This window comes from Poromitra crassiceps (assembly GCF_964638095.1).
Source record: "Poromitra crassiceps genome assembly, chromosome: 25".
NCBI lineage: Eukaryota > Metazoa > Chordata > Actinopteri > Beryciformes > Melamphaidae > Poromitra > Poromitra crassiceps.
This window is the reverse complement of record NC_139649.1, coordinates 11,556,411-11,570,829: the sequence shown is the minus strand read 5'-3', so window position 1 is coordinate 11,570,829 and position 14,419 is coordinate 11,556,411. Positions and strand designations below refer to the sequence as shown.

At 42.5% G+C, this 14,419-nt stretch overlaps 1 protein-coding gene across 1 annotated transcript in view; it reads right to left on the bottom strand.

The window, feature by feature from the left end:
- Positions 1–14,419, bottom strand: part of necab3 (N-terminal EF-hand calcium binding protein 3) — a gene marked incomplete at its 5' end in the record, with an annotated part of 49,519 nt that overhangs the window by 2,732 nt on the left and 32,368 nt on the right. Inside the window, 6 exon segments of the mRNA XM_083660789.1 lie at positions 162–239; positions 1,232–1,344; positions 5,010–5,063; positions 6,967–7,046; positions 10,951–11,071; positions 11,073–11,075. Of these exon segments, the coding sequence (XP_083516915.1) occupies positions 162–239; positions 1,232–1,344; positions 5,010–5,063; positions 6,967–7,046; positions 10,951–11,071; positions 11,073–11,075 (449 nt within the window).

The window sequence follows — 14,419 nt, the reverse complement described above, 5'->3', positions numbered from 1 at the left end:
ACATAATACACACAAATGCACACACAAACGCGCACGTACACACACACACACACACATACAAACACATGCATGCACGCACGCACGAGCACACACACACACACACACACACACACACACACACACACACACACACACACACACACACACACACACATACCCACCTCATCCAGGAGATGCGGTCTTGCCAGAACTCATACATTATGTAAGACGTTTTCCCGGGGAGCTTCTGAACGGACACACTGACAGAGAGATAGGCAGAGAAAGCAGGGTGGAGCAAGAGACAGAGGGAAAGTGAGTATAAGTAGGAAGGGTGAAAGAGACAACAAAGTTTGAGAGCATTGAGAGTCAAGCAGATGTCACCTACGGTATTGCTAAAAACTTGGCAAAACATCGTGGCAGATAACAGATTGTAAAGTCAAATGAAAATGTGCTTATTTCCATAAAATAATTTGCGAAGTTTCCTGCACTTTCACACTAACATATCAAAACTGTCATTCCAATCAAGCTGCTCACAGCTTGGGCTCAAATAAATACTACCCCACAACAGTCTGTTCTCCCTGCTACCCTCAGGGAGGAGATACAGAGTCCCAAGAGCATGCACAAATCGCTTGAGGGACAGTTTCTTCTCACAGGCCACGAGACTCCTTAACATATACAAATAGTGTAGTAGCCGTACTGTACCGCACTGTAGATGCTACCATCACGTATGACTAATGTTCAATAGTATGTTTAATTAGGTATACGCTATTTGCACCTAACAGAATGTTATTATGTTTAATTATGTTTAAAGTATGTTCATGCCATTTGCACTATGGGCAGTGAATACGCCACTGTCTGTGGCGTGTCTTACTGCTTTATTGCTTGTTGCCTCTTGTTTTTATTTATTTATCTTTTATTTTTTGCACTATGTTGTAACGGAGCCTACAGCACAAGAATTTCACACGTGATACTTGTACTACGGAGTGACAATAAAAAAATCTTGAAAATCTTGAATCTACTAAAGTATCTTATGATGACGATACATCAGCAACATACACATGGCCCATTTTCACCCACAGTATTGTTGCATTTTTGTCCTTCAGCTCGACTTACAGATGTCAGTTTTGCCCTAGTTTAGAATTCACTCCCTGATTCAGGTGATGTTGCTCATCAACATTGCCTGAACAACATGGCCTATGACATCATGCTCTGATGTCATACTGCTGTGTGTGAAAAAAAGAGTGTGACTGACTGCAGGTTGTCAGAGTGGGCCGAGGTGGCGTCGGCGTAGCTCTTCAGAACCTTCCGTAAGTTCTCCAGGTCTTCCTCGGGCACAGTCATCTGCCTCTGAACCAGCAAGATGTTCTGTTGGCACCAAGACAAGAGACGGCCCCAGCAAGAGAGAGAGGAGAAACATAAAACAATCTCCGGTATCAAAAAAGAACAGGATGCCATGTGTGTGTTTGTGTTTGTGTGTGCGTGTCTATGAGAGTGAACATCCAACAAACATCGCCCCCTGAGGTACAGGCATGTGTGTTGATATTCTCAAGATGGGTAGGCCACTTGTGAAACTTTTTGATGGGCAACTGTTTGCACCTTCCTGAGGCTAAATATCTTCCCATCTGTAACAATAGATAAGATATATAAAGTGATGTCTATTTGTCTATTTGCAACGCTCTCGGCATATTCTGTGCACTTTCGATTTTATTTGCCTATGCGGCTGAAAGCCTGAGTGGAGACAGCTGGATGAGGCAAGATGGAGGCATTATTGTAAAGCAATTTTAGTGCAACTTTAGGACTCACTACCTGCAAGGATATATATATATATATATATATATATATATATATATATATATATAAGCCCAACTGTAGCAGCTAAATTTTAACTTTTCTATAGAGACAGTCGGCATGTCTGGGAACGCCCATACAGGCTCTAGGAACGCCCACAATAGACGCTGGGTTAGCTGGCTCAGCCTGGCTGGGGGCGTGGTCAGGGTGGGGTAAATCCCCCCGTTCTATCCATTCAGCAAAGTTAGAATTTAGCTGATAGCCCAGCCCAGGCAGACACGATCGGGGATTTAACCACCGCAGTAAACGCACATCTGAGCAGACGTCTTGTGTTCTGCTCTAGAACCCCCAAAACTGTAGTTAAAGCCGCAGCACAGTCCTTTGGTGAGTCAGCCTATTGAGATATATGGGCGGGTTTTACCCCACTCGCGCGCCAGCCGTATAACATTTTGTGGGCGTTCCCACACATGCCGACTGTCTCTATAACACCAAAGTTCCTAGATTCATGTACATTCACTGAGCACTTTATTAGGAACACCTGTTTCTATGCAATTATTCGTGCAATTATCCTATAAGCCAATCAAGTGGCAGCATGGCAATGCATAAGATCATGCAGATACAGGTCAGCAGCTTCACTTCATGTTCACATATCAAGCATCAGAATGGGGGGGAGGTCAGAGGAGAATGGCCAGACTGGTTGGAGCTGAAAGAAAGGCTTCAGTAACTCAGATAGCCTCTTTACAACTGTGGGGAGCAGAAAAGCTCCTCAGAATGCAACATGTGGAACCTTGAGGTGGTTCACTTTAGCCTGTTCTCCCCCCCTGACCTCTGCAGAGACATGAGCTGAGGGTTATGAGACAGAAAACCACAGAGAGCTGAAATTCTACTGACATCGGAAGTACGTTTTACACTACACTGCTGCCTCCCTACCCGCTACGCTCCCTGCTGCCCCCCTTTATTATCTAAATCTAAACAATTGAAAGCCCAGCAGTGATTCACTCCTGCAATCAGTTCACGCAGTAAACAAACATTACGCCTACATGTGTAATTGCTGAGTCAGACTTGTATCTGCTGGCCCGTGTGATTTTATATATCGAGCAGCTAAGGCTGTGATTGTGGGTGTGTGTGGAAATATGCTGTGTCGAGGCAGGGCGATTTATCCATGCCGAAGCTACTGCAGAATGCTACAGAATGTTCAGGTGTTCTACTCGTGCTGCTTCATTCAGCACTACAGTAGCTCCCACGAGGACGATGACTGATCATGGTTTGTTCAAATGTTCACCTGTTGTCATTGAGTGGATTTCTTAAGATTGTGCACCTTTTAGAATGCAATTTTGTAGGTTTACAATGGAATGGTTTCATTCTGAAACGCTATCTACCCAACACCGCTATCATCATCATCATCATCCTCATCATCATCACGTGTTCATTGTTTAATATTTCTGATCATATCATTTGAAGTACTGTATCTATTTTGTAAGCAAAGATTTCACGTAACATTTTTCAAATACCTTCATTATCTCATTGATCAATTATACTCAACTAGAAGTCCATGCAGAACAATGGTGCCAATGATCCCGTTACAGGGAATAGACTTATCATAGCATAAACTGATGAAGTGGACATATTACTCTTTGTTTTGACCCTTCTTTTGGACTGAAGATGCCTTTGCTTTTGGTGCGAGCAGTTCCCCCCTAAAGCGAGGCCCTTCTTCGTTGACGATTTATTTTATTTTGCACAGTGAGGTGTGAAACAATTCTCAGTGTCCTTTGCACAAATGCAATATCCATTTGGTACGCCGTTGTTCTATCCGGCCCGTGTTACTGTATACACTGAGCAGCTACAGTAAGGCTGTGATTGTGGTGCGTGTGGAAATATGCAGTGTCAAGGCAGGTCGATTTATTCACGCCGAAGCTACTGCAGAATGCTACAGAATTTTCAGGTGTTCTTCTTGTACTGGTTCAATGTTTGATGTGCAGTGTTTTGATGTACAGACTGTGAAAACGAATTTCCTCTAAGGAGGACAATCAATTATTAATCTGAATCTGGTTCATTCAGCACTCCCACGAGGATGATGATGACTGATCATGGATTGTTCACATGTTGCCATTAAGTGGATTTCTTAATATCGTGCACCTTTTATAATGCCATTTGGTAGGTTTACAACGGAATGGTTTAATTCTGAAATGCCATGTACCCATCATCACCACCATCATCATCATCATCATCATCATCATGTGTTCATTGTTTAATATTTCTGATCATAAAATCTGAAGTACTGTATCTATTTTGTAAGCAAAGTATACACGTAACATTTTTCAACTACCTTCATTATCTCATTTATCAATTATACTCAACTACAATTCTATGGAGAACAATGGTGCCAATGATCCCCTGTTACAGAGAATACTAATGAAGTGGACATATTACTCTTTGTTTTTACCCTTTTTTTGGACCGAATAAGATGCCTTCGCTTTTGGAAACACTATAATGTTCCAATAATAGTTCTGTAGTTTTAGGATGCAAGGAATTCCCCCCCTAAAGCGAGGCCCTTCTCAGTTCATGATCTAGTTTAATTCTCCGTGTATTTAGTTTGCACGGATGCGATATCCGTAGGCTGTTCTTCTATCTGGTACAGTGTGTCACTCTAATTCAGCACTAATATGCAGAAGGGAGTGCTATTCCATGAGATAATACTGCTGCGTTGTAGTCTCAGGAAGACAGCAGTGTCGCATTTCAGCACTGCGGTGCAAAGATCTCGTCATAAAGCTTGACCTTGAGTGTATCATCGCTAGACCAGCACGCCCTTAAAGGTTACGTTAACTGTTAGTTTGTTTCATTTGGACCTATCTGATATGTTGACCTTTGCAAATAGCTTTGTTTCCACTAAGCATCACTAACCATCTGCTGAGCAGAGGGAGGTGATAGATGTGCCTTACCTGATGGACAATAGGGATGATCACAACAACAGTAAAATGCTAATATCCAATTTGTTGTTTCATTGCAACTGACCTTTTGAAATGGTGCTATCTTAATGGCTGTGTGTGATAGTGTGTGGTATTATAACCCACGCAAAACACGGAGGTAGAGATGTGAATGTGTTGACGACTGGTCAGAATGATTGTCAATCGTGCTTCTCAGCCAATCGTATTACTTGATCAAAAACTAATTGACACGATGTTTACTCGGTGCTCACTCATATGAGTATTCTAGGTACATTTTGGGTGTCAGTGTTGACTCACAGACTTGTACGTGCTGGCCAGTGTGTCCTCTTTGAGTGGCTCCAACTTGGGACTCTGAAACAAAGAGGTAATAACATGAGAAGGGTAGAGGCTAGTGTACCTCTTGGTTTTGTCAAAGTTGGGGCAAAGAAGGATTATTCATGCCCAGACCCATTTATCTAGCAAGAGTTGCATCACTGAAAAAAAAAAAAAACCCCAATAGCCCCTAATACTTCCTGTTTATTTGATTCCCAATTTATTCCATAAAATTACATCCGTTTCCGAGCTAATATTGTTTCACACCGACATTAACTTTATTAGAGTAAAACGAAATGACCGGAGGCTTGAAAAGAACGTCTGTCTCCTCAGTGTTGCAGGTTTTATTGACAAGCTTTAAGCTTTGGAGTGAGTAGTCCTTAACGACGGACAGAAACTGATCAATTCAATTTTTTCTCTGTGAAAGTTGCTCTCGAAAAACACATGCTGGCACTCTCATGGTTTTATAAATCACTGACCTGTTATGTTATTAGCCACTTGTTACAACCCTGCAGTTTGTTGTCTTGCAATAAATTAACCAAATAAATTCATATCTTGGCTTTAGTCATGCTCAGTACATTCTGATTCATTAGATTTGTATTTTTCCTGATGCTTTGTTGCGAGTGCAAAGTCAAGTATCTGTTATACTGTACATGGCTTTTCATTGTACAGCTGAAATGTGATAGCAGAATAACCACGCCATGTCAACTGGCATTCTGTAACTCCATGTCAACTGGCATTCGAAAGCCAATCATAGCCACACTGCGGGAAGAAGATTGAAATTGTGTTTTTGAAAAAAAAACAGCCACAAGAACTTATAATACAGATGACTGATTTCATTTTCCCGAACCCTGTCCATATTTTGATACGCGTCTATAAGAACGCAGGATAGAAGGATGATGCTATGAATAATGGATTAGCAAATGAAATGCAAGAGAATGAGCTTTCTGCCTAAAGACACTGACGAGTGTGTGTGTGTGTGTGTGTGTGTGTGTGTGTGTGAGTGTGTGTGTGTGTGTGAGAGAAAGAAAGAGAGAGACAGAAAGAGAGAGAGAGAGAGATATTGCAACTATAGCACGTTATGAATTGTGTTGATATTGCGCTCCGAGTCCCTCCGGGTTGGCAAACTGAGAATTGCAGAAAGAGAAATGCAGCGAGAGAAAGAGTGAAACGGAGGGAGAAAGAATGAGCAGCATCAAGGGAATAACGGGGGTTAATAAATAAGAACAGAGCAGCGGGGAAGGAGGGATGAGATGGAGCAGAAGAGAAGGCAGGAGAGCGTGAAGGACTGGCCGCGGTGCGAGAGGGTTCAGGGAGAACAGACTGAGAGGTGAGTGAGAGAGAGAAGCTGGAGAGACGATGGTGCTTTGTGCTTCTCAGAACTGCACAAAGCCTTTTAGAAAGTAAGACATTGCTTTTCACATGCTGCAAATTCTTCCTCGTTCTTTATGTCCCTCTTCTTTGGCTTTTTTCCTATGTTTGGTATCACAATGTAAACATTATTGTAACTATACTCTGAATGACGTTGTCGTCCGTGTAAAACGTAATAGAAATATACAATACAGACCAATGTGCAGATGATTACATGGACGCGAGTCAGTTCCGGCAGCCATACTGGAGCAGTACGAAGACGAATAGTCCACACATACTTATTTTACACATTTATTTTGCTTGTTCCTATCACATGCATTACATGACCCATACAACCAAGTACATTTGATTATATATGACTGCAAAATACTTATGATTATGGGGAAATTCTAGATTCATTTTTTACCTATGGTTGATAAATCAGGACCAGTGTCTGACAATATGAATGCTCTGATTCTGTGACCTGTGTTCAGATTTGCTTAATGACACTGAATTTCAGTTTGCTTCTACAAATAGTCACACATTGGAGTCTGCATGATAACATGCTGTAGGTTCAAGATATGTTTCCCACCTGACACTCCAGCTTGTCCAGGAGTTGCTGCAGCCTGTTGATTTGAGAGCACCAGTTCTCTCCGTTCTCCACGCTCACACCTGAAAACAACACGGAAAATCACCAAAATGGGCGAGAAAATGCCAGATTTCCTCTTGATTTCCCCTTAATATACAGAGATACAGTGTGTTCCCATCACTGAAGCGAATACAACCAGATATTGGCACGCAATCTCTGTGATGAATCCACCAATTTCACTGTGTCAACTGCACTATTTCTTTTATCCACGACAGCACTGTAGAGAACTAATAAATACTGAATGCACACAGGTAGAACTATTACCCATCTGCTCATCACATAATTCAAAATCTATCCAATAGCTTATTCACCAATGTCAGTGTATTCCTTTAACTTAAAATTGATTTTTCGGCAGTTAAATAATTTCAATAGTCATTTAGACATTTTCGTTGTCTTGTTTACACTGGAACTTAAGGAGAGTTTAACATGCAGTTTTAATAAATGAGAATAGAGGGTAAAATAACAAAATAGTAACTAAATATAAAAACACAATTATATTACAAATATAAAAAACAGTTTCATGTGCCTCGCTATCCTATTCACCTTATGTTCAGACCTTACAGTGGGCCAAATTCTTCCGGGTCCGTCTAAAGGTCTCATTATGCTTTCCGCATCAGCGAGGAACGCGAGTGTCCGCGCGGAAAAGTGACGTCAAATCAGCAGACACGCCCCTCCGCAAGGCTCCGTGCGGACGGTTTTCGAGCGGCCGTGCGCACGCCGAAATTTGTAACTACGCGGACGGGCGGACAAAGTGGAGTTTTCAAGACTCGCGCTCAATTCCGCCTGCAGAAACCCACACAGAGTATACAAGCTCCACACGTTTCCTCGTCGGATTCCGTGTCTCTCATTTCCGTGTGGCCGGCCAAAGCGTCAAGCATAATCCAGGCTTAACACTTCCGGCGGTCACGGCGCCAAATATGAAAGAACGTCATGAAGAAGAGAGTTGTTTTTGTAGGGGACAGTGCAGGGTGTAAAACAAAGAACGTAGCCTACTACTTTGAGCTCGGTACACAGCAAGCAAGCGGAGTATCCACTGTTAGCCAGGTCAGATAACGTTATCGTTGACAATGACGAGCACTTTCTTGTAAAACATACCTGGACTCCAATAAAGAAAGCTTCAGAAGGTTTTCTGTCCTCCGAGCGCAGCTCGAGCCACTTACGTCTATAAGACCCGCAGACATTAATGTAATTCCCTGGAATGCGAGAATTAACGAGCCAGTTACATGGCATTGCATTCTTAGACATTGCCGTTTGCTTTTATTTGGTATGTTACATACAATTGGCTAAAGTATTAGTTAATTCAGAGTTAGATTATATTGGAGCAGCCAGCCATTTTTTTTTCTTTTATTTTGCCGGAAGTCGTAGGACAGCCACAGAACCGGGTCAAATGGGCGTGGCTACATAAGGTGAATAATAAGAATGTGAAGCGTCTGTCTGTGTGTGACTGTGTGAATGAGTGACCAGAATAGACCCTTCTCACGGGGGCCATTTTGTGGCGAAGAGGCAGGATAAACACAGGTGCAAGCACAACACTAATGAGGGTTTCCTTCTTCCATGATTGGAAGTTGGAAACCCTCATTAGTGTTTTGCTTGCACCTGTGTTTATCCTGCCTCTTCGACACAAAATGGCCCCCGTGAGAAGGGTCTATTGTGTTCGGCCACAGCTATGCCGTTTTACGTGCGATCACGCTGAATCTTTCAGGAAGTGCAAAGAGCACCTCTGTGCGTGACCTAACGGAGCTGGGTTTTTGAGTTAGGTAATTAGGGCCGACTAAAATGGGCAAAAATGCCTAATTAGTGGCCAAAATCCCTCAACACAGGTTCAGCACCACGGAGAGCTCCAGAGTGGAGCAGCACGCAGGTGAGCCGAGTTTGAATCAGCCAGTGAACTCTGGAGCAGCACACAGCTGAGCTGAGTTATAATCAGCTACTGAAGTGGACTATGAAAACCCTGTGGGCAGAGAGAGGAGAGGCTCCATGCCAACTCTGTGAGTGAGGCCTGACTCAATGGCCAGTCACACAGGAAGGGGTATTGTGCTAGTATAATAACACACTTGCTACCAGGCAATTGGCAAGTTAGTTAGTGTAGGCCATGGTCCATTCATTTTCATTGTGTACTTCTCAATATCCAATGTTCAGTCTATCAATATCACTCAAGCAGCAAGTAAATGAGGACCAACACAAAGTAATTGCATTATAAAATGCCAATAGGACCTGAACAGCTGAAAAACGTCCCCAGAGCAAGATTACTGCCAGCTTTAATTATGCACAAAACCAATCACATTGGCAGGTTATGCAGACAATCGCATACAATTCTCCAATGTGCATGTCTCTGACAATAAAAAACAAACTCATGTAGCGTTGAAATAGGTTTTCTATCTCATCAAATAAAAAGTTTGGTAAGAATGGATTTAGCTGGGTGTATCCTCCAATATATCCCTTTAACTGTGAAGGGTAAAATAAATTTTCTCACATTTATGTGTTTTTCATTTATTGCCTTCATTTGGATTTCATTGCGGTTTATATACCCAGGAGGCAGAGAGGGTTTTACAGACATGGAACGTTCTAAAAGGTTTGCCCCCAGAAATGATATCTAGGACCTTCTAGGATCACAAACTGGGTGGACAACCCTGGTCAAGTGTAGTCTCAGACTCATTTCAATAATACTTAGCCACACCCCGTTCATTCACATTCCTGCCTATTCATTCAGCTACCCCACGCCCAGTCTCATTCATACCTTCCTATCCAATCACAGTTATCCGCGCTCTCCCACGCTATCACTATCAATAGCCAATGGGTTCAAGCCATATCCTTCCCTTGCTGAACCAATAATTGTAAAGCGGTCGAGAGTATTTGAAGTGGGTTGGCTTCTCACCGGTCGTTTTGCCCCACCTCCTCCCCTGCCACCACCAAGCTCCAGAGCGATTCCCCATGGGGGGATTTTTATTCTACGCATTGCTGACGCCCTCCCCTCATCATCGCTGGAGGAGCGTCATCATGGAGCCATACGCCAAACCTTAATCTTGTTTTGTTGTATGATTAAAGTTTATTGTGAACTTTCATTCTAGTCTCTCATGATTGAAGCTACTGGACAGCTACAGGCAGCAGAAATGTTGTAAATTGCCGCCACAGCAGATTTGCATTCAGGTGGATAGGGTAAAAAAATGTATAGATATCACCAGGAAACTTCCCCAGTTGATTACTTACATTAAGACAATAATCCTTTGTATTGCAAGTTTTCTGAAATGTTATGTTTAAATATGCAAATGCGGCATTACCTACTTAAATATGTGCAAATTTGCATACATTTCCAGAACAGAAATCTGAACATTGGATAAAGCCGCAAATTTCATCTTGTTGACAGACTAGAGCCAAAGGGAATTTTTGATACCTATTTTTATCACTCCATAAATCAGATAATACTCAACAGTCAACAGTCCTTGACAGTACATTTTTGTTTTTAGGAGGGGATTAAAAAAATATATAAATCAGGAGTATGAATGATATATAAACAACCGCCGTGCTACTGAAGTGGAAATCTCTGGCTAAAAGTACAGATATGACAAAGCGAAAACGGCCTTTTTACCCTTTTCACCGGCCATGTCTCTCCTTAATTGAAGGTATTCTCTGTTGTAGGTCAAATCAAACTGAGTTAAACTTATATGGGAGTTGTAATGTTAAGTTGTTCCTGCCAAATGAATATGCTTGCAGCGTGCCTTAGAACACCCCTTAGCCATTGTAAATCCCTGTAACCTACGGCCTCTTGGGACTATAATAACTAAATAGATTAAAACCAATAAACCAGAATAATTATATTAAAAGGCTAAAAATACATCAAGCTAAACCCACCTGTAACACTATATATTGATATTGATACTGTAACATTTCAGGATAATATGACATATCAAGCAGTATTAACATAATGACCTGTGCTCAGGATGGTGGAGCAGGGGTCCAAAGGGGGGGACAGACACAGGTTATTATAGATCCTGCGACCACACCGCCTGCCATTCCTCTGGACTGCTGTCAGCTCTGGTGCCTTCCCCTCTCTCCTGCCAAACCACCAGGGAGACAAACAGCACAAAGGAAGAAAGCAACTGTCAGGAGGAGTGTGGGGAAAAAAGACAGAATGAAGACGTGGCAGACAGGCAGCAGACACAGGGGGCCCGCCGGACAGGAGGAATTACAATGAAACTGAGGTAGTAAGAGAGAAGAGAGGGGGATGAGAGAGAGAGCAAGAAAGAAAGAGAGTAGAGAGAGAGAGGAGGGATGCAGTAATAATTGATTGAAATCAGAAAATGAGATAGCAGGGCACCTGGTAGAGCACGTACCACTAGGCCTATGGCTCGGGTTCAAATCCTACCTGTGGCCCTTTGCCACATATCATCATCTCTCTCTCCCTACTGTATGTTGCCTGTTACTAGAAAGCCCACAGCGATCTTTGTCACCTTTTTGAAACTTATATGTGCAATAACTTTGTTGAATTAAAAAAGTACAATGCTGCTGGTACCTGACTTTTCCTAAAAGTGTCTGTATTGTCATTTAAAGTCGTTTTTATATGAATTCCACAAAAGGCAAAGAAAATACCTAGAAAGACCATAGGCGGTCATTTTGACCTCACCGAATTTCCCAGGGTTCTAGACCAATTTTTTGGCTCTATATTTTCACATTTTGGTGTTGTTTTGTCTTTTAAAAATAGATCTTAACGCAATAAATGCATGAATCTCTCAATTGGGTATTTATCATGAGAGATGATAGAGGATTGAACAACACTTACCCCCCCCCCCCCCCCACACACACACACCTCTGTGATAGAGGCCAAAGTGTTCATGTGTCAAGGGCAGGACTTTGAGTGCTGCAGTGAGTGCAGTTGTGCATGTGTGACACTTGAGAGAGAGAGAGAGAGAGAGAGAGTGTGTGTGTGTGTGTGTGTGTGTGTGTGTGTGTGTGTGTGTGTGCGTGCGTGCGTGCGTGCATTTGACTTTGGTAAGTGTCTGCCTCTCTATCTTGTGTGTGAACGTCTGCGTTTGTTGTTGTGAGTGTGTTGTGCTGTTGTGCGTGTGCATGTTGTTGTGTGTGTGTGTGTGTGGCCTCACGCTGACAGCGCAGAGGGAGTGCAGCGCTAGAGGTTCTCATGCTGAGACCTGCCTGGAGCCCAAAGGCCATTGGCACTGCCATAAATCCACTGCAGGGGAGCCAGGGAGGAGGAAACAAGCTGCTTGTGGCCACCTCAAACACACACATACACTCAAACACACATACACTCAAACACACATACACTCAAACACACACACACTCAAACATGCACACAATTCTGTACTGCTCTCTCTTTCAACGATATCTATATGTGCCTCTCTGTTGGAGAACAATCTAAAAAAAAGCTTCCCTCTCTCTGTATATCCGCCCATCTCTCTCTCTCTTTCTCTCTCTCTCTCTCTCTCTCACTCTCTCTCTCTCTCTCTCTTTCTCTCTCTCCCTCTCTCTGTATCTCAATCTCTCCATTTGCTTTCTGCCTCAGACTTTCTGTGCCATTCATTCTCTCATGTATTCAAACTTTGCTTTTGCTTCTCTTTTTCCTCCATGACTCACACTTTCTTCTATTTCTCTAACGTCACCATCATCAGCTCTCTTCTCTTTCAGATTCCTCTCCGCCTCCCCCGCTCCCCTCTTAATAATTCACCTTGGCTATAATCGCTCTATTATATCCAATAATACCAGCGCGGCACCCAGAGGGGGGAGAGAGGAGAGGAGGCCTGACGCGTGCTGTGTAACTCACAATCCATCTTGAAGTTGTGCTGCCGTACTGAGGTGGCATAACAATGAGGGGGGAAATAACCTTGTCTTTTGAAACTTAAAATTCAATTGAATTAAATAGCAGTGAGGGGGCGGCATCATATGCTAGTCCACTTAGCAAATGCCTCTCGTTTCCTTTGTCTGATATTGACTTGACTGCCGGCAAGGTAAATGGTCTGATAGACTGTGCTGCCGAGCATGTTTGTCATATCATTCATCATCAGATATCAGATGAGTGATGCTGCAAAGCGTTATGGAAGCAAAGATGCTGAGGTCCCTGAAAAAAAGAAAAAAATTTGAGGATTTTTTTTTCTTTTTTTTTTCTTTTTTAATACCATTGCATCGTGACTCCTATACCCACTGACTCAATCAAATCCCAAATTGGGGACAGTGCCACAAAGTTGTTTTTGGTTTTATGAACTCAACATTCAGATTTTATGGAACCATTAGGTGTTTTAAGCAGTCTACCCACTAGTGATGCCATTGTTTGAACAACAATTATGCATATAGCTGCAAGTCTGTAGCAGCTGTCACAGCTTTGTGCTGAAAGGCTTGATGAAAGAAAGAGACCCAACTGAAGGCATCCACTGATCAGTTACATTTCCTCTACTTCCTGTGGCTTTAGACCAGCACATTTTTACTATTGATAGAATAAATATAGTACTATTTCTGTGTAGCCTTGATGGCATAATATAGTGGTAGAGCATAGTATAACATTGCATAGCATATTATGGCAAAGCTATAGTGCAGTATAGTATAATGTTAATAATTAATATTTAAATATTACCTGCCTAGGTAAATTAACAGCCTGGCAATTACAGTTTTGTCTTGGATTCAGTATTATTAGTGTAGTGTTTTGCAGTGCAGTGCAGAACAGTATATATACTATACAGTATTATAGCACAGTACAGTACAGTACAGTACAGTATAGTATAGTATAGTATAGTATAGTATAGTATAGTATAGTATAGTATAGTATAGTATAGTATAGTATAGTATATAATAGTATAGTATAGTATAGTATAGTATAGTATAGTATAGTATAGTATAGCATGTTGTACTATACTATACTTGGAATCTGTCCGATTCTGGATCATTGAGCTCTAAACAAATTTCTCAGGAAATTCAAATTCAGAATGCTGACTTCTGCGTTTGGTGCATCAGAATGATTGGTTCACCTCAGTCGACCTACGAGATGCACAGGGGGGATATGTTATCAATATTGTGTACTCCCATTCGGCCTCTCCCTAAGCCTGAGGGTGTTTGTCCAGTGTACGGAGGCAGTGATAGCCCCACACACCAACACTGTCATGATGCACTAACTAAGTTAGGCTTTGTGTTGAACTCTCTCGCCGGGGCATGACCGCCTCATTCAGGACGTGCCTCCTGCTATTGGGTCTTATGGCATCAGCTATAATGGTAATCCGCCTCGGTCGCCTTCACATGAGGGGATTCCAACGCTGGCTAGCCCCCATCTTTTCTGACCCAGGGAGTGCTTTTGGGCACAGTCCGCTGCAGGAAGGTGATCATCACAGACGCAAGTCTGCAGAGCTGGGGCGCGGCCTTTGTGAGAGCCAGTCGGTGGGGGGGGGCAACTAGAGCC